General features: G+C 35.2%; 1 protein-coding gene and 1 long non-coding RNA gene across 2 annotated transcripts in view; one reads left to right on the top strand and one right to left on the bottom strand.

Moving 5' to 3' along the window:
- Window positions 1-14547, top strand: part of LOC136823667 (protein Dr1-like) — a 17596-nt gene extending 3049 nt beyond the window's left edge. The window contains exons 2-7 of the mRNA XM_067079840.1: window positions 11406-11492; window positions 11978-12072; window positions 12412-12480; window positions 12676-12708; window positions 12946-13017; window positions 13644-14547. Of these exons, the coding sequence (XP_066935941.1) occupies window positions 11406-11492; window positions 11978-12072; window positions 12412-12480; window positions 12676-12708; window positions 12946-13017; window positions 13644-13982 (695 nt within the window). The 3' untranslated portion in view covers window positions 13983-14547. The remainder of the gene's footprint in view (window positions 1-11405; window positions 11493-11977; window positions 12073-12411; window positions 12481-12675; window positions 12709-12945; window positions 13018-13643) is intronic.
- Window positions 6800-9236, bottom strand: LOC136823670 (uncharacterized). Its single transcript, XR_010849061.1, has 3 exons — window positions 8914-9236; window positions 7254-7328; window positions 6800-7027 (listed from the first exon to the last, which is right to left on the bottom strand). It is a non-coding gene; the product is annotated as an uncharacterized lncRNA (long non-coding RNA).
- Window positions 14548-24009: the final 9462 nt, after the last annotated feature.

Consider the following 24009-nt stretch of genomic DNA (forward strand, 5'->3'; position numbering starts at 1 on the left):
AACCCTGCAGCCACAAATTAAACCCATAAGTATCTTTATCAGACCTCAAACTACCAATTCCAAGAAAAACGGTTAAAAAATATTGAAGTCTTAAAGCAGGACAGCACATATAAGCCAACCCGTTGAGTGAGCCACATGACATACAGCCACCTGCCCTCACTTTGCCATCTTATATTTCAAGACTGAATCACTCAACTTCAAAGGGAGCCACATTTTTGGAAAGCTCGTCAATTTCCTTATTTTATAGAATTTTGTACTACACAGCAGCCACAAGAATATCAACGCTGTGGGCTAAAAAGTGGCTGTGATTGAAAACCTCACTTTTTGGGGTTCTATTTTTGAATGCAATCATAATAAATTCAAAAGCTTAAAAAAGTATGGATATTACATCATATTTACTAAAGCTAAACATATTTTCAATTAAATCATAATCTGGAATGTTCATTTTTTTCCTCAAATGGGAATGACCTTTAATGGCTCAGCTATGATGTCATGAACTGGGAAAATGCTTATATCTGGAAGATGGTCTGGGGTGTTTTCAAGAAAAGTGCCGCTCCTAACTTTAGGCTTTAGACATGTAACTGAATTGATAAACAGCGCCATCTTCATCTTTGAGATCTCTTCAACACGACCAATATACAACCTTTTTTGTTTCTTGTGCGTAGATGGCAGCATACCGTCTCTTTTGTTGGCGGTGCCAGGCCTTTCCAGCAATCTTGGTTTTTGGATGTCGCTTTCATCATCAGTTCATCTTCGGACATTTCGTTCCTTCGATTAAATTCCTCACTTCCTTCTGATGACGAATTCCTCCTGAAACAATCGTTAGAGATTGAATGTTGTTGGTGGTATATCATCAGGGTTGTTCCATTAACTTTATAACTTGCTTTGCCTGAAACTGAACGAAGAACTAGAACATACTGGGAACTGCTTTAATCCCAAGCCAAGATTTTTGTTGGAAACGATACATTAATTTTTGCATTGATGAATGTTTCTTTGATCTCTTCTTCGTGTTTTCGTTTCCTCTTCCAGTTTCTCATCCCTGATTCTTTGGACCTGGTTGGCTACATCTTTAGCCCCTCATTGAGTCGTGTACCTGAGTCACCCTTGTAGTTGTGGTTGCTTTTTTTTCTTCATTTGGCTTAACCTTTTTTATTGTCAGAAGGCCAGGAATTTCCTCCAGTTGGATGCTTCTTTCTACCATCTCCCTTATCAGGGAATGAGCCTGGTCAAATTTAGCCTTCCAATAATCATGAGAACCTTTTCTTTTGTCAGAAGGAGACATGATGAGTGATGAGTCTGGAGTCGATGTAGATGTTGATGGAGGGATTTCTTCTTGTATACATGCTACTGCTCTTTCAAACTTATCTTGCTGCATGAAGTTTACGCTCAATCCACTTGATGTTATTCCAACCCGCTTGGAACATGTATCTTTATCTGCCCATTTAGGCCATATCTCTCCCAAGATAGTCATAAAAGCCTCACGATTTATGTTTTGATGGGATTAAAAAGGGGTTCTCAAGCTTTTCGATATTTATGGTGGAGATTTAACTGTAATTGCACTGTAATTTCAACAACCTCAAATGCTTTGCAAAGTCTTCTTTTCATTGTAAATAATAGTTTCATTTGCTTCAATTAATGCCTAAATCAGTTTGATTCACTATCCAGACATTGCAAAAAAGTTTCTATCATTTGCAATAAATAACTATGTACGGATGTTTTGTAACTTTCATGAGTGCTAACAATAGTCAATGCAGTTTCCAAAATCATTTCAACACAATTAGGAAAACAAGTAAGCCTTTAATTTTTACATACAAAAATACCTATATGAAATACAAAATCATTGTCAAAAAGTTTCAGGTAGAAATATAACGAGGGGAAATAATTTGCAAAACTCCTTGTGGGTTTTGAGGTACATCTATTGTGGGTTCTGTGGTGTAATAGGTAATTCTATTGAGACTAACTTATCAACATATGAATACTTCTACAACAAACTTACCTAGATGTACATGTACAAGTTTTTACCTTGATTGACCCAGTGGACTTAAAGATATTGTCAATAATATAAATGTGGGTTTTGAGGTACGTATTCAAAAAAAGTGAAAATTTTAAAAAGTAATGATATAAAAACAATCTAACATATAACATTGAAAAATATCAGGAAGAACTCTTTTCATGGGACTCCTCGCACCATCAAACAATTTTCTTGATAAAGGCAGCCCAAAAAATAATTATTTAGGTCAGAAATTTAGTGTGGGTTTTGCGGTATATATATCTTTGATACGCATTTTGGCGGGACGCTAGTGTGACTAACTGCCTAAAGCTTTAAAACAGCATCTAATAACATGAAAACCAGAAAATGATCTTTGATGGGACCCAAAACTATAAAGTGCACTTACAAACATCAATATGTCAGATCTAACAAAATTAATAACGGCAATGTCATCATTGACAATAAAACAAAGAATTTTCTGTCAAGAGTCTTGTAAACATTCCAACAACTTCCATCGAAATGATCTGTCACTGCTGAGTCTACCATTTTTAACACGGTCCAAGGATTGAGCTGCAGAACGCCTGCAGAACGTCTGCGATCTCCCTCGCGGGTGAAAAATTTAATCTGTCAATCACTTCTTAAGCGAAGAGTACGCAAAGCGATTCTAGCTTTACGATAGTGCCATGGATCATCAATGGATAGTATTGAATTATCATTATCCCTTTATTTTCATTCCTAGAACTTTTGTAAAAAAAAGGAAGAATAGAAAAGTTGTATTTCTTACTGCTCTATTCACATACTGAATTTGAAAGTTCGCCTATGTGGCGTTTTTTTGCAAACTTAAAAAAACTGATTTTTGTCCCGCCTTTGCGGGACTTTGGCTTAAGTGCTTGTGTGCAGCATAGGGTACAACAAAGTCCAAATATGCGTTTCCCGTAATTTTTGTATGAAGAGTTAGGTCTACACTGTAAAATACACATTTATTCCCTATGAAATTTATATCGAAATCTGCAATTAAAATAAAAGCGATCTCTTCTTCTTTTTTATTGCCGTGTATGATGAAGGTTAATGACTAGCCCTAATTATTTTTGGCACTAATGGCTTTTCGGCACCTTGCCTTGCTTGGGTAAGGCAACACACACTATCAATAATATGTTCTGTTCGCGTCGCCTGACCGACTCACCTTCAAAACATACCGTCAACTGCTCTAACTTGGGACTATCTGACAAAACATGGGATGGCAATTTGGCCACCATTTCACCGAACCTCCAAAGTCATTTGATTTGAGTTAATGAGCGGCGTATTAAAAAATACATGATTTCTCTTTCGTACCGAGTAGGCTTTTAAATCAAAATCGAAAAAATTCCGTAGTGGAACACACACGAGTGTCTGTGCACTCTAAGAGGAACGAAGAAGTATGATTGATAAACTTGGTTGAGTTATCAAAACAAATTTGTTGTCAAAGAGATTTAACAGTAAGTGAAAATACAGACCACCCTGGTAAACTAACTCGGGTAATACTAGGGTAATACTCAAGTAATTGACGTGAGGTATACCCGAAAATCCCGATGAGCAATTTACTCGAGTATTTCGGGTCGAAAAATTCCAAAAATAGAAACCCGTCTTACCCGGGTAACTAGGGTTCTCAGGTTTACCTGATTTACCTGTTTGCTCACGTCAGCCTCTTTACAGTTCAAACTCGGGTAAATCAGGTTTAAATATCAGTGGTTTTTGCGAAATATACTTGAAATTGTTTTGCTAAAATACCGCAAGAAAAAAAAGGAAGCATCACATTATGCATTACTTTACTTGATATATTTTCAGAATAATCACTTAAATATTCACAAATACAGTTTAACAGCATAAGAGTAATCTAGCTTCGAAATACACAATTTACAAACATAGACTGTCAACGATCTTTTTGGGGAAAAATAATTTGTTGACTGGCTCTTTTATCAACTTAATGTAACGTCTGTTCGAACTAATTCAGAAAAGGCATTTTCTAGTTTCTGAACATAGAAACGATAGAAAGATTAGTCATATTAAAAGTAAAAATCCGTCCAAAAGATAATTTTGAGTAGATTAATAAGGCAAGTCTTAGTGATACTGTTAAGTTAGAAATAATTGCAACGAACCTAGCGAACTCAAATCAATCTGTTCAAAATTATCTTTCCAACGCGATATTACTTTAAAATATAATAATAATAATGTTTAAAAATGTGACTTGGAACTGACAAAAGTCAGCGAAAATGAGAATCTCTTATGAAAATTGATTTCCTTAAATCAGTGTCAAGAAAGGTTATCCTTCAAAATTTTTGATAAAATTAATATAGTATAAAATGAAAGTAAATTGATATAAATTCTAAATTCATAAATTGTAAATAATTTGTCTACTTTAACACATTTCATAGAATGAAAAAATTACTTTTACATGATTGTTCTTTAATTAATTTTTGATACATACAATGTCCCATCGAATGTATAAGAGGTTCCAGTTCAAAAGCAGATTACAGTTGCACTCATTTGACATGAATAACCAGGAATAACAACTGTTTGGAACAAATTATACAAGAAGCTGTCACCATCTAATATAGACACGGGGAGCATGTTTGAGACTGAAGATTCATATTGCAAAAGAAATGTGAAAACAACATCGCAAATTTGAGTTGAGTTAACCGAATTTGTCGCTGTCACGAAACTCCATTGACTTTCTTCACCTTAAAGGGGCAATCCGCCACCACATAACACGGTTTGTTATTGTTTTTCTAAAACTCTATTACTTTTAGGGTGCATAGGGGAATTTCCAGTTGAGGCGGAGTGATCGAGATAAGAATATCACGTGACTTTTGACGGGAAAAAAATCAAAACAAACTTATGAGAACTGATGGAAGGCACACTTCAGCTGAATGCTTCGTATAAGATTTTTATAATTACTCCTAGTTATCTAAATTTATCTAAATTTCCCTTGGCAGTAGCAATTCAATATGATTTGATTTATAGGTAAAAAAGAAATGGGTTGACAAACAAAGAGCACATGATAATTTTTATAAGTAGATATGTAAAGATGTTATTTTTTATTGAAACATACAAGTGTCTGAAATGTTACAAGAAAATCTATGAAAATTTTAGATTATAAATTTAGAATTTTTAGTCCAAAAAAGGTTCCTCAAAGCTTTGTAATGATAACACCAAAAAACAAAGGCTCCTATGTCTTCTCTTTAAAATTATATAAAGTTAAGGAAAGAAAATACTTATAAATCTCTTTGACAGGCTTTGACACGTTTTGACGAAACATGGAAACCTCGAAACAATGCTTTCTTGGACAACCTATCACATAAACACTACTGAAATTCTATGAAATAACCACGAACTAATTTGATAAAAAATGAAATTGATAATTTATTACATTGGAGCACTAAAAGATAACACTACAACAATCCAAACAAGAAATGACGTCGCCATTAAAACATTCAAAAATATACTCCAAGCCAAGATTCAATATGTTTATCAAATACACGCTCACAGTATCTCTAGTCAGGGAAAACAATCACACATTCAAAAGTGTCTTTAGTCAGGAAAACAACCAAAACAATCACACAATAAGTTTCAAAAGTTTAGAAAATCCACAAAACCTCTGACCTCATGAATGTAAGAACCAAGCATTAAAGACTTTGTTTCGGGGTCACTCGGTAAACAAATCCCATATAACTTGTTCCAGAGGTATTGTCCATATAAGAGTTTGTATTCCAAAGCAAAAATATTTCTCGTACTGCCCATTTTTCTCATCAATTCTTCAACTTGAACCAGTTTCACATCTCAATAGAATGTTAATACCATTTTGCCAATCATTTAATGTCCAAAGTTATGGGGATGTAGCGTTTTCTTCATGTCAAGCAAATGTCTCTGAAATCTTTAAGGTGGTTGGTTTGGTATTCGGATAAGATAATCCATGGATATCTTTGTAATCAATGATGAAAAACTCTTGAAATTACTGATGATTACAGTTGAAGTGTTAGCCTCACATTTCATGTAATTATTGGTCGCCAATTAGATGAAAATTGCATGTTTTTTGTTTGTCAGAAAAGAGTTATAACTTTTAAAAAACCAAGAGTGAATTTTCGTCCATCTTGTATTTTGATCTGAATTATTCGTGTCTTGATTACTCAAAAACATGCCCGTAACATCAAGGTAAATCCGTGTGATTTTGTCTGAATAAATAAGGCAAATAAAAACAAAAACAAACTGCGCAATGTGGTGGCGGATTGCCCCTTTAAAAATTAATGATAAATAATGATGTCATGGAAATTCAGTAAGGTTTTGAAGCGTTGTCCATTATTGCATACATTTAATGCCTGAATTTCCCTGGGGAGGGGTACTGTCACTGGCGTGTCACTGGTGCTCAAAAATGGACCCTAGACAATTTTTAGCTGATTTCAAAAATTTAGTGAATTTTAAAATATCCCAAGTACTTTAATGGGATAAACTTTCGCAGGGATTAAATTTCGCGGATTTGGGTGTCATCCGCGAAAATCCGCGAAATTTAATCCCAATGGAAATTTGGAAGGGCCCCATCCGCGAAATATTTCTAATCAAAACTCAAAATATGTCAAATAAATACTTTTTGAATGGTTACTTGCATCAAAAAAGCGCAAATAATGTGTATTTCAACAACCAATATGCATGATTTGACAGTATAAAGATACAATATCGTGAAAATATTGCCACCCAATAGTGCCAACCGCGAAATTTTATCCCATTAAAGTATTTCTTTACTTATAAAAGGGACTCTGGTCTGCGACACACCCCCCCTCTTGCCTGAGTGCCCTGGGGAGTCCTTCAACAAAAATTTCAAACCCTCAGAACTTGAAATGGCTTCCCTAAAAAATAGTATACTGGAATATATCATGATATAGTTGGCCTGTTCATCCGCCTAAATATCTTCGCATTGAAAAATAACACTTACTTGTTAAATGGGGAAGAATTTTCATCAGCTTTTGAATTTTGATTCAGTTGGTACTATGGTTGGAAGAGCCATGTCTAAAGAAATATTAGAATTTCTCATTACTGAATTGTTACCGCAAACTCTATTTTAAATCTCAAGCAATGGCTTTTTTAAGAATTTACGGAAGGCTACAAATTCTTGTTCACAGCCTTCAATGTACTGAGCTATACAGACCAAATATTTGTGATTTTTACAGTTCGGCCATCTGTTTAACAGGCATCTTTCAACATCTGAATAGTTAAACAGATATTGGGTACTTACTTGACTTGCGGTGTAATCTGAGTGAATTGTCAATTTTGAATTCTTTGTGCATTTTAGCTCTTGTTGGGGTTGAACCTGTCAAAAAGAAATGAATATCAAAAAATATTTTTTATTTTATATTGTTCTTTCCTGAGTGAGGGAAGCAGGGTACGCATGTTTTATTGGATTCTCTTTCTTGAGCTACACCCATCCAAAAACTATCAGTTACTGTCAGTTATTCCCTTCTGAACCTATATAATAAGTAAAAAAAAATATCTAACTACCTGAATGACACACCACAACCTAAATTCAGACGTTTCTAAAGCATAGTAAGTAAGGAAAATCTAGTTATTAGGCCGGCCCAAAAAATATGTTTCCTGTCTAAAAAAATCGAAATGGAGAAGTTCCAAAGAATTTTTGAAGTCTCGAGCTTGCCTTAAAGTTTTCAGCCTTGTTTTGAGGGTAAAACTCATGACCACGCCCCTAAGAATCAAAATTTTAAAAAATGAAAAAATACCCCAGATATTCACCCAAGGAACAAGTGTGCAAAATTTCAGCTGAATCAGAATATTTTTGAAGTCTCAAGCCTGCCCCAAAGTTCTTAGCCTCGTTTTGAGGCTAAAACTCGTTACCACACCCCTAAGAGTCAACATGTTGAAAATATGAAAAAAAGTTCCCAGATATTCACCCAAGGAACAAGTGTGCAAATTTCAGCTAAATCGGACCATTTTTGAAGTCTCCAATCTGCCCAAGAGTTTTTAGCCTCGTTTTGAGGCCAAAACTCATGACCACACCCCTAAGACTCAATATTTTGAAAAATGAAAAAAATGCTCCCAAATATTCACCCCAATGAACAAGTGTGCAAAATTTCAGCTAAATCGGACCATTTTTGAAGTCTCCAACCTGCCTCAAAGCTTTTAGCCTCATTTGAGCTAAAACTCGTGATCATGCCCCTAAAAATCAAAAATTTGAAAAAAGGAAAAAAGAAAACAAAAAAACCCAGGGCTCCCAGGGATTCACCCAAGGAACAAGTGTGCAAAATTTCAGCCGAATCCAACCATTTTTGATGACTCCAGCCTGCCCACTGCCCCAAACAAAGTTTAGCAGTGACAGACTGACAGACTGCACGGACATACTGACAGACATTCTCAGATTCTAGCTCAACTGAAGTTGAGAATATTATTTGTTGCCGGCTGGTAAAATTGGTAAACCAATTGGTAAAAGTTTAGGTGATTGTAAAAAAATATTCGAAGGGACTCCCCTGTAAAGAATTGTTGATTATTGAGATGCACTATTTGGGATGGTTGGCCTTCAGACAAAATATGACAAAACATGCTACTGTGTTCGGACAAAAAACCAGTCATAGTAGACAAATTTCCACGCTGGATTCCGACTGTTCTTGTTGAAGTAGAAGGTGTCGTACTCTAGTGAGATACACCACAAACAAACACTCTCAGATTCTAGCTCTAGCTCTAGCTAAATTTCCAGGAAACAATTTATTGGGATTACTTTATAGACTTACTTGCAAAGATAAATAATATAACTGAGATGTATTTTTGACACTTAAGTTCAAAGAACACTCTGAGGCTGAGAAAAGAGATTGATCAGAAGAACCATGAATCAAACCAACTTCCCCTGCCCTGTCAATTTATTAAGAAAATAAAGAATGATAAAAGCATACCTTTTTTTCTTCATCCAGTCATAGTCATTGCCTTTGGAAAATTGTAGGCGATTTTCTTCATCCAGTTGTCAAAGTAAATTATAAATAAGAAGTACTAAGTGACGTGACCTTCCATCTTGAACTCTCTCGCAGAAAGAAAAAAAGCGCGCTCTAAATTCTCGATCGTGAAAAAAATATTTTTGCGGACGCGAAGGACCACTCAAAATCGTCCAATAACCCGAGTTCTTCAGGTAAGTGCTCGGTGCGCAGGCGCGCGCTAACCTGGGTTTCCCGACTTTTTAAGGTAAACCCGAAATACTCGAAAAAACAACAACCTGAACAACCCGTGAATTCGGGTTTACCCGATTTACTGGAAACGAACCGGACTTCCAAAAATAGCAATTTCAGCTAAGGTCGGGTGAACCAGATACACCCGAAATTGAACCCGAGTTGATTTACCAGGGCAGATATCAACCAGTCCCATGTTTCGACCAATCTTCCCAAGTTAGAGCAGTTGACGGTAAATCCCGAGTCGGCCCAGTCGCAATAATGTCGGAAAATTTTTTCAATAGCTGAGCCCTCTTCTACATCACCATTCGCTTCAAGTTTTTGTTTATTTCACCCACATTGAGTTCCATTTGAGTTTTTTTCCGTCCACCCTCATTGAAATTCACTGATGTGGTAGAGCCGGTACCCGCGAGGGCCAAAAATTGGGTCCAGTATTAAGGTCAACACATTTCACTGGATTTATTTTAGCAAATTTAAACAGGGCGGCAAGGGATTCTGTTTTTTGCTGACTGGATTCTTTGGGTCTCAAAGACAGTATAGACTTAACTCTTCATTCAAAAATTACAGGAATTATGCATATTTGGACTTTGTACCCTATGCTGCACGCAAGCACTTAAGCTAAAGTCCTGCAAAAGCAGGACAAAAATCAGTTTTTTGAAGTTTGCAAAAAAACGCCACATAGAAGATCTTTCAAATTCAGTAAGTAAAAAAAACAACTCTATTTTTGCTTTATTTGCAAAAGTTCTGGGGATGAAAATAAAGGGATAATGATAATTGAATACTATCCACTGATGATCCGCATCACTATCGTAAAAAATTTCGTTACGGGAGATATGCCCCAGTGCGTAATTTTGCTGACGTCATCAATATGTGCTTTTCGATATGGCAAAAGGGAATAGTATTGGGACCATAGGCAACCTAGTAGGGTCGGGTTTAGGTTGGGCTAGGATGTGGTTTGGGTATCAAGAAGGTTATTATCAGTTTGGGTCAGGGTTGGAGCTAAAAACAAGCCCTCGTTTCCAATTCTACTTACATGAGGTCTGGTCCTTAATTTGTTGAATAAAACTAGGAGTTAGAAACGTCAACTCAACATGAATCCGCGGCACAGTGGATATGGTGCTTGGTTTCTGAACAACGGAACTTTGTCCAGTGCATGATTAAACCCTCAGGAAAAAGTTCTGTGTTTAAAGGATAATTGTGTATTGTATATAAGACACAACAGACAAGACACAAGGTGATTTGATACTGTAAGCCTGATGGAATTGAATTTCAAGTTTACTGTAAAATCGACTTTCCAAATTCCAAATGGGCTGACTAGTATTCATTAATTTACAACACATAGTCAAATTTAAAGCTATATATCATCTTTATTTTATTTTGATTTCATATCGATTTTTTTATTGCTTATAAGTATTAAAATCTGAAAACAGACAAACAAAAATGCTTTAAAGAATATGCATCTTAAATCAATCTTTGGAGGATGCTTTCATCTATGGACTTGTGCTTAAAATCCTTATATGAATCTATTTCAACCAACGAGCTTTATATAAGCACTGGGAGGTAGTTTCTCAATCCTGGCCAAACCAAAATTTTTGATTGGAGTTTTTTGAAAGTACAGTACCCTAATGCTACTACTCAATAGGGGTGAAAATGCATCTAAGAGAGCTAGATCTATATTTATTTCTGCATTACTTGTGATGTATGCCATTTGACGATAACTCAAACCTCTTGTAATATAGTTTTGAACCTCAAGTTCAAATTAAAGTTGGCTAATCTTTTGTAGTTAGAAAAATTCTTTCACAGCTACTTCGAGGCTCAGAATAGTTGACCTAATAGGTTAAGCCAAGTGCGTTACATACGTCCACTCAACTATCTAATGTCATATTAAATATAATCTCTCCTATTTAATAATGCTGCTTAACTTTGATCACTTCTACTATTCAGGAGAGTCTACTTTTAAGAAAGTTATTTGGACTGTCATCCTGGCACTATGAAAACGCTACCTTATCTGTCGGAGTTTTATTTAGTCGGTTTTTTTTCGTCACCTAGAGGCATTTTCGTCACTATCCCCGATAAGGTAATCCGTTCTCTCTTTTTAAAAGGTGAATTAGAATTAGGAATCTAAGAACCGAAAATTTGTTTTTCAATGAATATGATTATCACTAGGCCAAAGAGGACCATCAGAGATTTGTGTCACATTTAAATGTTTTCTTTTTTTCATATAGCGGCTGTTAACAAGATGATTAAAGAAATGATTCCAAATATACGAATTTCAAACGATGCACGCGAGCTGGTACTCAATTGCTGCACAGGTAACAAGTTTTGAACAACATTTTTACAACTAAGAACTATAGATAACTTGTAACGTAAAGCAAATAGTATTCTATCCTGTCCTCCCCTCTTAAATTTCCGGCAAAATTGTTAAATGTATTGCTGTGAAAAATATTCAACAAGTTTGTGGCCTTTGTTGTGCAAAGTTTTCATTCTGTAATCACTCGTTCTATATTTTTGGAATATTAAAAATGGAACTGGCATATACTGTTGATATGGCACCTTTTCAATATATTTTGAACACTAATAAATTACCAGCACTTTCCAATATTTGTCTGACAATATATAGCGTAGTGTAGAGAGGGAGAAGGAGCGCTTTGAAGATTAAGGGGACCATCAAGCCAAAAGCTTAATGGAATTGAGCTGTAATCCAATGCGTTTTAGGTGGTCTGAGATGGAATTCAAAATTCCAGAAAAGTTTTTTCTTCAGGCTCAACTAAATAATTCTTTTGTGTTTTGTTTTCAGAATTCATTCATTTAATAGCATCAGAGTCGAACGAAATATGTAACAAACAGACCAAAAAGACCATATCACCCGAACATGTCATCTCAGCATTAGATGTAAGTTTGGGTATCTTCATGGGAGGACTTGATTCTTGAAATGTTATACTTCTTTATATCCTGCTATTAAAATGATTACTTATTCTTTGTTTTTAAGGTTTTTAGGTTAGGTTTTTTTTTTTATTCTTGGTTTTCCGTTACCTCCTAAAAACCCTTTCAATTAAACGACTGATATGATGTGAAAAAGAAATCTTTAAAGAAATTTCACAAATCCCTTTTTCCCCTCTAAAATAAAAGTTTTCGACCGTTAGAGAAATTTATACCTTTGTACTACCTCATTGTCACCTGTGATTTTATATTTTTCTGCATAATCTGATTTCAATGTTTTCTTTTTTGAAGAGTTTAGGCTTCCAGGATTATGTGAAGGACGTGGAAAGTGTTTATAAACAATTCAAGGCTCAAACACAGGTATGTGTCTTTCGTTCGATCGCTGACAAGATAAACGAGATTTCTGGTGTTTACCTATGCCCTTTATGTTGTGATTTAAATAGTTTTGAATAGATCTTGTGTTCTATATATGGAAAATATGGAAAAAATTCCAGGATTAACTTAACGTCTTGTCCAACCTCAAATTTGTATTAACCTCTCTTTATTATTTTTCAGACTCGAAAAATGAATAATAAAATGAAAAATCAGGTAAATAAATCTTTCATCATGTCATTCGAATTTCTTTTTTTAAGCCCAGCTGTTGGTGTCGAAATTAGGGGGTTAATTAAGTCCCCTCTCGCTTAAGTGAACCACACCCAATGGCTCACTAGTCTTGAAAAAAGACAACACCTCAAATCATCAGTAATTAATCGTCAACTTAGCTGCTGGGTTTAAGTTAAGGGTTCAGTTCAAGGTTTAGTTCACTTTGTCGATTATTTACCTTAGGGTGTGCCGGAGGAAGAGTTGTTACGACAACAGCAAGAATTATTCGCCAGAGCACGTGAACAGCAAGCCCAGGTATGATTCATTTTTATTTACGTATGATAAACGTATAAAGTCATTGCTGACGGTTCTGTCCAAGTCAAGGTGATATTTTTAAACTGAATCAAAAGAGGCATCCTTTCAAACTGAGACAAGGGGTGATTCTTAAATTGAGCTGAGGAGAACTTCAAACAATCGTTTATTCGTCTGTCTACTCATCCATTTTCTTCGTACTTAAATGGGCTTGGTAGCTTTTTTCAGCGATCTTTATTATTTGCAATTGTGAAGTATCAGACAACGGTCTAAGAGAATCTTTCCTATATAAATTTCCAATTTAAAGCAACCCAGTGCTTTTCAATGTGACCTCAGCTGATATGTCTCATATGACGGATAGGACATTTGCTTCCTGAGCAAACGTATATCATATCATATAGTAATGATTTGATCTTTCGAATCGTTGATTATCTAATTGCATTGGAAATAATTTTCGACGAAAGTATAGCGTATTCAACTGTCTGACGCTGACAAAAAAGTTTTCATTCAAAGCCAAAAGAGTCAACAAAAACACATTTCTAAGTTAAAACATATAGAGAAAGAGAGTTTTACTGCGTTTCAAGTCAAAGATCACGAATAGATGAAACCTTCTACCTTTTATCAATCAGGAGGACTGGCTACACATGCAACAACAGCAACAGCAAGCACAACAGGCCCAGCAACAACAAGCACAACAACAACGTTTAACAACAGGCGATCCTAATGCTCCACAAACGCAACAAATCGTACAACCTGTCTCTACAACAACGCAACCGAAAATCGAACAACAGCAACCTCAACCTCCATTAAATAGTGCACCTCCTTTGACCGAACCTCCTCCTATTAACTCTACTATACAAACGAACTTTCAACAACATTTAACACACTCAGCAATTACGAATAATAGCGAGAACAATAGCATGGATTATGATAGTACTACGACAAATGAAAATGCGTCAGATACGTAGCACTTTCTAACTTCTGACTCTTCGCTATCTTCTTCTCGTGAGGTTGGTTCATTTCTACACACAAATATGGCTAGAGAGAAATATGGAAACGATGGGTTTAGTATATATAACCAACGGTGGTATTTTATCAACATGGTGCCTGCAAAATTACTGTATCAGCAAAAAACGCCTAGACGTTTCTAACGCCTCGAAACCGCAGGCTGTGTCAAACCCTCAAGCCATTAGCTTACTCCATATTGCTCGAAACATCGAGATATTTTACGAATCCTAGCTCTTTAACTGTCTCTAGCTATCGCCTTCATAAAACGAAGAGGATTTTTCTGAGTATTACCAAGAGCAATACTTCTTACTAACTTCATTAGAAATTTCAGAGATTTCTGAAATCCTTTTTACCTTATCTCAAGGAACTACACACATGCATGTTATGAATATGTATTTTACAGGATAAGACATAATTTTATAAATCAAGTATTTTGTTCAAATGGTTTTATATTATACGTTTCCCCCCTTGTATTCTTCGATATTGTGCGTCAAAAACCAAAAAAGATTTTAAAAATACAAAGTATTTCATGCTTTTCAATTTACATTTTTAAAAAGAGATTCGTTATTTACAATGCAATAAACATACGATAGTATAAGATGGAGTACAAGACTGAAATGCTAGGTGAATAGAATTATAAAAACTAAGTAAATTTGAGCTCAGTCATTTTAATTGATTCTGGACCATTTTCCGGGCAATTTTGATATGAAATATGAATGGTAGGCAATCAAAACACAAACATTTTTCTAATTTTGAAAAAGTGAATGATTGGCAGAGTCATGATTTCCTGTTATGTGAGTGATATTCTAAGAGACATCTAAAACTCTGTACGCATGATGCAATATTCCTCATAGTTTCAAAATCTCTGTCTCTCATGCATTTCTGCATTGACATTTTACTGCACTGTTAATGGTTTCGATTTTATATGATCTTGTTCCTCGCGTCCAGCATATGAAATCGACAACACTTGCTTGAGCGATTTTACAACGTTGACACTTTTTGGTATAGTGTGGATAAGATGTGTGATAGGTGGTCTCTGATGAGCACTTGCCACCGCAGTAGTTGAACGTCACGTCTATAAAATCAATTTTCTCTTCTCTAATAGAGGCTTTCTCAAAAATCACTTTGAAGGGTAGAAAGTAGAGGGGAAAAGGGTGAGATTTGAAAAATAAAATTTATATTAATTTGTAACCAAGGCTATTTTCTTTCAAAATATCGTCAATGTTTGGGCTTTGCTATTTATGCGTATTTTGACTTAAATCGAGTTTGATGGATTGAAGATCTACAAAAATTTTGGTGAATTTTTTTTCAGAATTTTGGCGGAATAGTTAATAAAACAGAAAGTTTCTTACTTCCACTGCTGATACAATTGTCCTTCTCGATTGGCGCATTGAACGTCATTAATTGACAACTTTTTACGCCTACAACCATCATCATCATCATCGCCATAATTGAAACGTAAAGAAACGTATTCATTTGGGTAGACATTGCGTAATTTTTATTTTGTCTGATGCGAAAATAAATAAGAAAAACAATAAGTTGGAGTAAGATGTTTTTTTTTGGGGGGGGTTTGTTTACTTACTTTGTTTGAAGGGTCATAGACTAAATCTCTTAGACTATGATTCAGTGGAGCAGATAACTATTTAAGACACTGTCAGACAAATGAAATGCAATCTTAGTTCCGCTAAGTCTTTCTCAAATTTACTTCACTGACTCGGCACAAGCAAGCGAATAGTTTACAAATTTATCATTTATCACGATAACTTTTCGATTGTTCATCTTAAAGCAAGAATTCTAAGTGTTTTGCACCAAAAAGTGAACAATTAGTTCCAATCTATCATTTACCTTATATTTATCTATCGAAATCGATCGATCGATCAGTGACTGCATTTTTGGCATTCTATTCCTATTCACACGACCCCTCGTACAGACCTAACTGTCTGTTAAAAGTGTGTTCTTGAAAGTCTCTCTTGACTTTACGTCATAGTTTAGCCTTTTATATGCAAGCTTGCCAACGTCCTAAACTAAATAGCAAACCCGTTTCCAATGTCATCAAAAGGTATATTTTTATTAAATTATATTAAAACAAAACCACCGCGGCAAAAGTAAAATTCTGAAATTGCCGTCCCTGACCAGTATGCCTGGAAATTTCGGCCTTACCTTTAGCCAGAAATAATACTGCCAATGAATTCCTCTACAACAAACTAGTCTGACTTTTGCCAACACACTTGCTTCATTAGAGCACTTCATTCAATTTTGATTTCTGATACCTCATTCGATTATGAGAAGTTATGCGTTCTGCCAAAAAGAACGATACAAAATGCATGCAGCAACGCACTCGTGTTATCTTGTAAACTAATCCAGTCTAATTGCTTTTCTCCCCTTTTTCGAAAAAAATCGGATATGTGTATTATTATTGTCAAATATATAATGACAACTACCTCTGCAATATTTGACCGCAATGACGTAATAAAGTTTCTACATTTGCTTGTGCTTTGTCCTTACAAAGTATTTTTTGCCGAACAAAAAGGTCCTCAAAGTTGAAACACTCCTCTTTACAAAAATTTTTCATTTTCTTTTTCAGACATCAACGTTTTACTTTATCCGTAGAAAATTTGAAAATTCAATATATGGTTAGAGCTCTAAAACATTGAGTTGCTTGCGGGAGGAATCTTCATCTTGTTATGAGTTATAACAGAAACTACCCCCTCCCGTCTTCGCAACACAAGAGGGATTACCTTGTCGGTTCTTTCTTAGGGCCTGAGGCGAATTAAAGGTTGGCGTTTAAAGGCCTAAGATTTTGAATTTTTAGCATAAAACCGTTCTTACCAAAGAAGTGCCAAAAGTTAACAAAAAATTATTTTACTGAACCCTTAAAACTCGAATTAAACATTTAATAACTTTTTCAAGACTCGTCCAAGATGACCAATACACTGAGTCCCAAACTTAAAGCCTCGTATTTTTTCATTGACTATCAACTTTCGTCTCTCAACTATCAACTCTCAATAATCAATCTGCAAGTTTCTATATTATTTATTTTTCAAAAAGTGTTGCTTATGAAAAGGATGATAAACAATTGGCTTGGAGGTCTGGAATTAATGTATTTTTCCGATCCTGTTAAATAGGTATACCTACAACTCCATTGCTACTTTGTGGTTTTGTCGGAAACGATTAGAAAAGAAAACAAAAAATGTCGCTCATCGTCTTTGGCATCTGAATGTAACAGCTTCTCTCAAAAAATGCCAAATTTTCCCCATTTATATTGTTTTAATAGCTCTCTGTCTATCACCGTATTTGCGTGGGTGAGATTTCTTTGTAATGATATGAAAAGTTTGACGCATCGCCAAATTTTGTTTTCTCTCTTCTTTTGATGAAGAGTAAGTAGAAGTTTGCTTTCGGTACGGAATGGGAAAATGAATTCGAAGACCACTTGTAATAGGGTGTGTCAGAAATAAGTTATAACCTATTACTTTAGGCGTAGAAACTTTCGCGAGCAGAAACTTTCGCTATTTTCGCGAATTTTGGCCCTTTTCGCGGAAGTAAATGTCTTTAAAAATTCTAGGAAGGGCCATTCACGAAAGTTTATGCTCGCGAAAAATTCTTGACAAAATAGAAAATCTGTAAAACTTCAAACTTTGAATAAAATGTAACTTTTATGGCACTTTTTAGCCTGTTAAAAGACTAATAAGTCAAAGGACAAATGTTTCAAGCCAACCCAAGAAGTATTTGTGTCTCTAAGCCATTTTTTTCATGTGAAAATTCTCAATTTTACGTCTTGATTCGCGAAAGTTTATGCTCGCGAAAAATATTTTTCCGTTAAATTCGCGAAAGTAAATGTCGTGAATTTCGCGATTTTTCGTCCTCGCGAAAGTTTCTGCTCGCGAAAGTTTGTACGCCTAAAGTACTCTTAAGTGATGTGAATTTTTACAACATTTCTCATTTTTTTATTGAACAATGCAGTAAACCTTATAATAAAGTCCGTCTCAATATAATCTCGTTGAAAAGACATTCAAGAGTGGAATATAACCAATCAGGAAAAATTCTAAAAACTTTGAAAGTCAAGATGAAAAATGTAGGATTCTAGAAAGTCAATTTATCAAATTCTGTGCATAATAAATTGTTGACAGGTGCCCAATAAATTGGAAATGAAAATGAATTCAAATTATGATAAACGGTGGACCTAGTGCTTACCTAGTCCTCACTTAATGGAAATAATATAAATTAAATATTAGGGACCTAATACGTCACACTTGCCTTTACAAATTTTTACTACTGGAGAATGATGGTTTTGAAAATTAATTCATTTTTACCTAACCCCACCCTAGTTATTCCAACCACACCAACACTAGATCATTATATATTTTGATAAAAAGTAGTTGCGTTCAATTTTTTCGATGAGTAATTAGCCCTTAATTAGTGTGTTCAATTTGCCATTTGCTATCATTGCGATACAATACAGTCGATAAATGTGGATAATTTTCCTGGTTGAATTTGCTTTTGACGTTACATAGCTGCTTATTTTTGGCACTGTACGTTAAACAATAGAGCTATTGTTTACGTGTACATAGGTTTCATAAATAGGTTCCAATCCTCTCTCTTTAAGGTTCGACTAGAAGATTGACCTGTAGATCAGATTAATTAAATCTCTCACTATTTTGGTTATATTGCAAAGTACAACTTTCTGTCCTTTCGGCGCTCCGCGAGTACAAATCTCGAGAAATTCATTTGTTTATTCTGCTTTATCAGCAAAGAGACGCGCCTCCTTTCTAGAAAAGAATATCTTCAACAAAATATCATACTTTTTTCCGGACACTCTTTATCAAAACCTTAATCTAGAGGCTATTATATCCTAATCCACAGCCACGTAGGTTGCACATAAATATCTTTGCACGTGTAGGATCGAACAGAAAATTTTGCATGATTTGTATCTCTCTAAAAAATCTTTCAATTAAATTAGCGGTCACATTAATCTGAAAATCATGATATTCCAGGTTTTTTTGAATGTGTGTGAGCTAAAAATGCTATTTTAATCAATAATGTAATTTTTGTAAACTAATTAGCACAAATATGTTTTTTTAGCCAAAAAGATTTTTTTTTCAGTCTTTTCTATTATAAAAACATTAGGAAGACCAAAGGCGCCTTAATGTAGGTCCGGTAATTATTAAAACATTCTAACTCACGTTGTTAGCACCTCACTAATGAGGTTATTTGTCTAATTATAACCCCCCGGTGTTGTGACATCAAGTGGTCTTTGTAAATCATCAAGAAAATGTTTCCCAAAGGCTCAAACCCAAATTTTTATTACCACTTCGGCACTCAAATATACAGATAAATATACATCGAAATAATAGACAAACTTTATGCTATGATTCTCTATCACTGACTCTTTTTAAAAAGCATCGATGACGTTTTTGAGTTGTGTTCAACGACGGGAATACAAATATCAATTTTGAACTCCATCCAAGATCTTGGATGGTTGTCATGGTTACTTCTCTTTGCGTTGTTTGCGCGCTGAATAGAATCCCGATTGGTCGACACAGGTCAATATATGATATCGGCCTGTGCTTTTCACGGTAATGTTTACGAAATGAAGTCAGAGGGATATCTGCTACTGTTATGTAACTAGTCATTGTTTCTCTCTCGCAATGTAATATTTTGTTCATCTTGACAAAAATAAAATTTTCATTATTCTGAATTCGTATAGGCTAACGCGCTATTTTATTTTAGACGACACGTCAGTCTTGGCTTCAAATTTGCACTATACTTTAGGCGTACAAACTTTCGCGAGCAGAAACTTTTTAGCGAATTTTAGCCCTTTTCACGAAATTTGTCGTTCTTTTTTAATGTTGCGAAAAAGGCACTTTCTCCCCCCCCCGTACTACATGTAATCTACTCCGTTTTTTAGTCTGTTATAAATATGCACTACGTACGTCATCGCTAATTTGTTCCTGTTTGTGGAATTATATCTTTTTTTATCCGTCCCCGCGTCCGCTCGCCCCCATTCATGATTACAGTTTTTCCGTTATTGAAATGATCAAAAATCGAATTTCAGGTTAGGTTCTAGCGTCATGAATTAATTGAACTAATTTCGATTTTGCATGATTTTTCTTCGCAGCACCACAGTGGCTGTTAATCAATGACAAAGTGATCTCAAATAATTTAAAAATCAAGAAGATCCTAACATATATTGTTAAACTTCTATGGCGACAGATTGTAAGATTTTTTGTCGCACGGCTCTGTGTGAATAATGTTGTTACTTTTCGAAAGATGTTAAAAGAAGAAGATTTTCCAAAGTTCTACAAAAAACTAATTCGCACAAGTCCTGTGATGTCTCCACGCACTTGTTGCACACTCGAACCAATAACAGTACTTTATATCTTACTTTAAATTCATCCAAAAATTCGATGAAAATATCAAATACTGCATAAATCTTCTTGTCTTTAATTGTGAAATGTTTATCATTGTAACCCAGAAGGGGGGGGGGTAGTCCCTTGCCGAGCGACGGGTTGTGCCACTGAGGTTCGAAAAATGAACCCAACGTGGGACGCTTTTTTTGAAAGCTTTGCCTAAATTTGCGGAAAAAGTGATCCCGAGAGGAACTGAAATTCAAAATCTCAAAATTTTCCACTTTGTTTTCTAAATTCCCCCAAAATCTTACGAGGGACTGATTTTTGATTTTGATGTTTTACGTCAAAAATCCATCTCCGGAAAACCAAAGCCACTCTGTAATTAAAAGCAAGCTGTTTGTTATCTGCTCGGAAAGAATAAATAGCATTCATTTCAAACATTCTTTTTAAAGGTTGGCTTGAAATGCTTTTTTTGCATATTTTTTCAAGAGAATGTGCCCGCATTGTTCGTCACAGAAATTCATGTCATACACCTTTCAAAAAAATAACCTTTGAAATTACTTGGAGGGGGAGAACTATGGCTTAACTCAAAAAATACCTAGTTCTTTACTGAACATACACAACTAACCTTTCGTAAGTTTAACCAAATAGTTCTGTTTTCACCCAGTTCTGACCGCCATCCAGAGGCAACGAATAGCTCATTGGATAGTCAAAACTGAATGGAAATAGGGAAATATTCATTTTGAACAAACAACAACACGAAATATTTGAATTTTAATTAAAATTATTCTTGGCTCCAATATTTTGATAATTGATAGTTGTCATATTTTGATGTTTTGAAGGAAAATCCCTTATTTTGTTCGTGTTTTCTACATCGAATTGAATTTAGCCCTTTCCCAGCTGGCAAACAACGTTGTTTCAACGTCCATCTAATGTTCATAACGTGAATATAACGTTAGATGAACGTTGAAACAACGTTGTGTGCCAGCTGGGTTCTTTGTTTTCAAGCGGCATAGTTTTCGAAATTTGGTGACAGGTTTTAATTTCAATCTGGCGTTTTGGATGGGAAATGAGTGACTTCATTTCTCGTCTAAAAGTTTCGGATCTAGCCCATTCAGGGCTTTGAAATCAATGAAATGCTCCCTCTTTGCACTCGTACGATGCAGGAGATGCATTCTGATTACATTACATAAAGTTGTTGGACTGATTCACATCAAGGCCCTTCACTGTTCCCGAATGATTTTCTAGTATGGACTCGAGTCTCAGTCGGTACAGCAGTGCACTAGCGATGCAAAAGTCTTCATTTCAGAGTGGTTAGCTACTAAATTGAGGATAGCCTTGTTGTTATTGTTGTTGTTTGACGATTGAATGTTGTTTATTGAAAAGCTACTTCCTTCATTCCTTGTTTGCTGCTCAAGCTGTGCATGATTCATTAATAGTTCAATCCTATTATTGTTTTCGATTATCGATAATACCTTAATTACATTTTCCATAAGAATCAGTAAATTTTTCCTCAGCCTCGGTTATTCTTATTATTTTATAATCAAGCTTAGATGTTTTCATCGTTTTCTTAATACGCTTCTTTGCGTAAGACTCAAAAGGTGCTTATTTTCTCAGTGATTTGTGAATTCATAGTCTCGGATTGTTTTCAATTTATTCGGCCTCGTGTTCTTATAACGTAAATTTGTTCTTATATTAAGTAGCGTCGGGAACACACACTGATAATCTGTGTTCATACAACTCCGTTAAGTCAATTAAATCCACCGATAAATTCCAAATTTATTAAAGCTTTTTTCCTCAATCATTGTATTTCGACTTATCATAAAATTATATAAAAAATCCTAAACTTCCTATTATGTCTGGAACGTTTAGTGTAGAGTTGAGGGTAGCCGACGTCAGTTATGCAACTACCCTGGGGGTACTAGGATTGTGAAATGACGGGTGTGTGCCGCCCGACTTATGGCGGTGGGACTCTTGGAGAGACTGAAATAAAGGAAAAACCTAAATCTTTATAAATTATATGACCCTTATTGGAACTATTTTGCTTGGAATTTAGGCTTTTGAAGTTCAAGAAATAGGATTTCAGCTGATTTTACAACCCTTAAAGGGACTGGAATTAGATTTTGTGATTTTTACGACCCTTAATGGGATTTTGAAGAACGAAAGGGTGCCTCTTAAGGGCGGCACATACCTGTACCCTCCTTTTGCATAAGTGACCCCCTTCTCAGGCATGAGTAGCAGAACTTTCTCAAGCTCAGAATTTGGACACTTTTTAAACTATAACATTGTTATGAAATGGGTCACATCCTTTTGTGTGAAATCGTCGGAAATCGATCACCCCACTATAAAGTTACTTACGTATTTGGACCTCTCCTTATTAACTCGATTGTTTAGCCTTGCTCACTTGTCTCGACAACATTTTTCATAAATTTTCGTAATGAGTTATTTTAATCCTGCTTTAATTTGAAGAAAATGCTAATCAAATTGAAAATCACCCAAGGGTGGTCTTTGCAAAATGACTGGCATCTTTCGATGGTTAATTAGGATTTCATAAGCCTCTGTATTCTCAGAGTTTTTGTGGAGGCTATTTGTACTTTAGACCCTTAGAAAGACTGAACTATTTCATTTTATTTTTTCCCTTACAGAGACTCAATTGCTTTTTAATGATTTTTGTACTTCTTTGGACTTTCGAGGGTGCTTGAAAAAGGGACCCTTATGGCTGACTCCCATCCCCCCCTTTATTTTGGGGAATAAAAAGAAATGTGTCTTACATTAAGTAGGAGTTAGATGCAGAAAAGTTTCCAGCCCCCTTGTTGTATTCAGAATTCATTTTTTCCTTTTTAGAAATTTGACTTTGATTTCTTCCGCAGATAATTTATTAGCTGTATTCGGTTCGTCACGAATGACGATCGAACCAAATAATTATGTCATTATGTTTCGTTTCGGTATATAAGTTACTAATAGAAACCAAACAGGTAAAGATCCCCTGACAAAAATTAAGTGTAAGTCTAATTAATTATTTTTATAGACCTATTATTTTCTATACATAATCTATCATCTGGAAAACAATACTTTGGTGGCGGAGGTAATTAACATTGTTCAACTACAACCATTTATAAATCATGCCATAATTCATTTCTGGCAAGCGTACTGGATCGATTGACTATAAGTCAAAAACATTTTTCGACAAATGTCTCATGTCTGTACTCAGCTGAAATCAATTATTTGTAGTTTTTTCTTCTAAAGGCCGTAGGATGTTTTGACCTGGAGGTCAAATTTGTCGGGTATACCTGCCACATGAGGGTATTTGTGATGTGAAATGTGTGTGTAATAGCCTGTACATAATTCATCCATCCAATACTACTGCTTACACAATGTCATATGTGTTCAGGTTGGTATATGCACGTTTCGTGTCATAAAGGGACAAATGCTTAACCTTACTATTTGCCGGGGGGGATTGCTTTGAAATTTGTTAAATTTGAAAAAGTTTTCTTAACTCGTACCTTTGAAAAGTTACAGGTTGGACTTGAACAAGAACAGGTTTTTTTCCTCTACAATCTTGGACACAAAAGATTGTAGACTTTTCAAAAATGCATGAAAAATCGTTTGCGTGACTGCATGGATTACCCGCTTTTCTCCA

This window comes from Clytia hemisphaerica, unplaced genomic scaffold (assembly GCF_902728285.1).
Source record: "Clytia hemisphaerica strain Z4C2 unplaced genomic scaffold, Clytia hemisphaerica genome assembly, whole genome shotgun sequence".
Lineage (NCBI taxonomy): Eukaryota > Metazoa > Cnidaria > Hydrozoa > Leptothecata > Clytiidae > Clytia > Clytia hemisphaerica.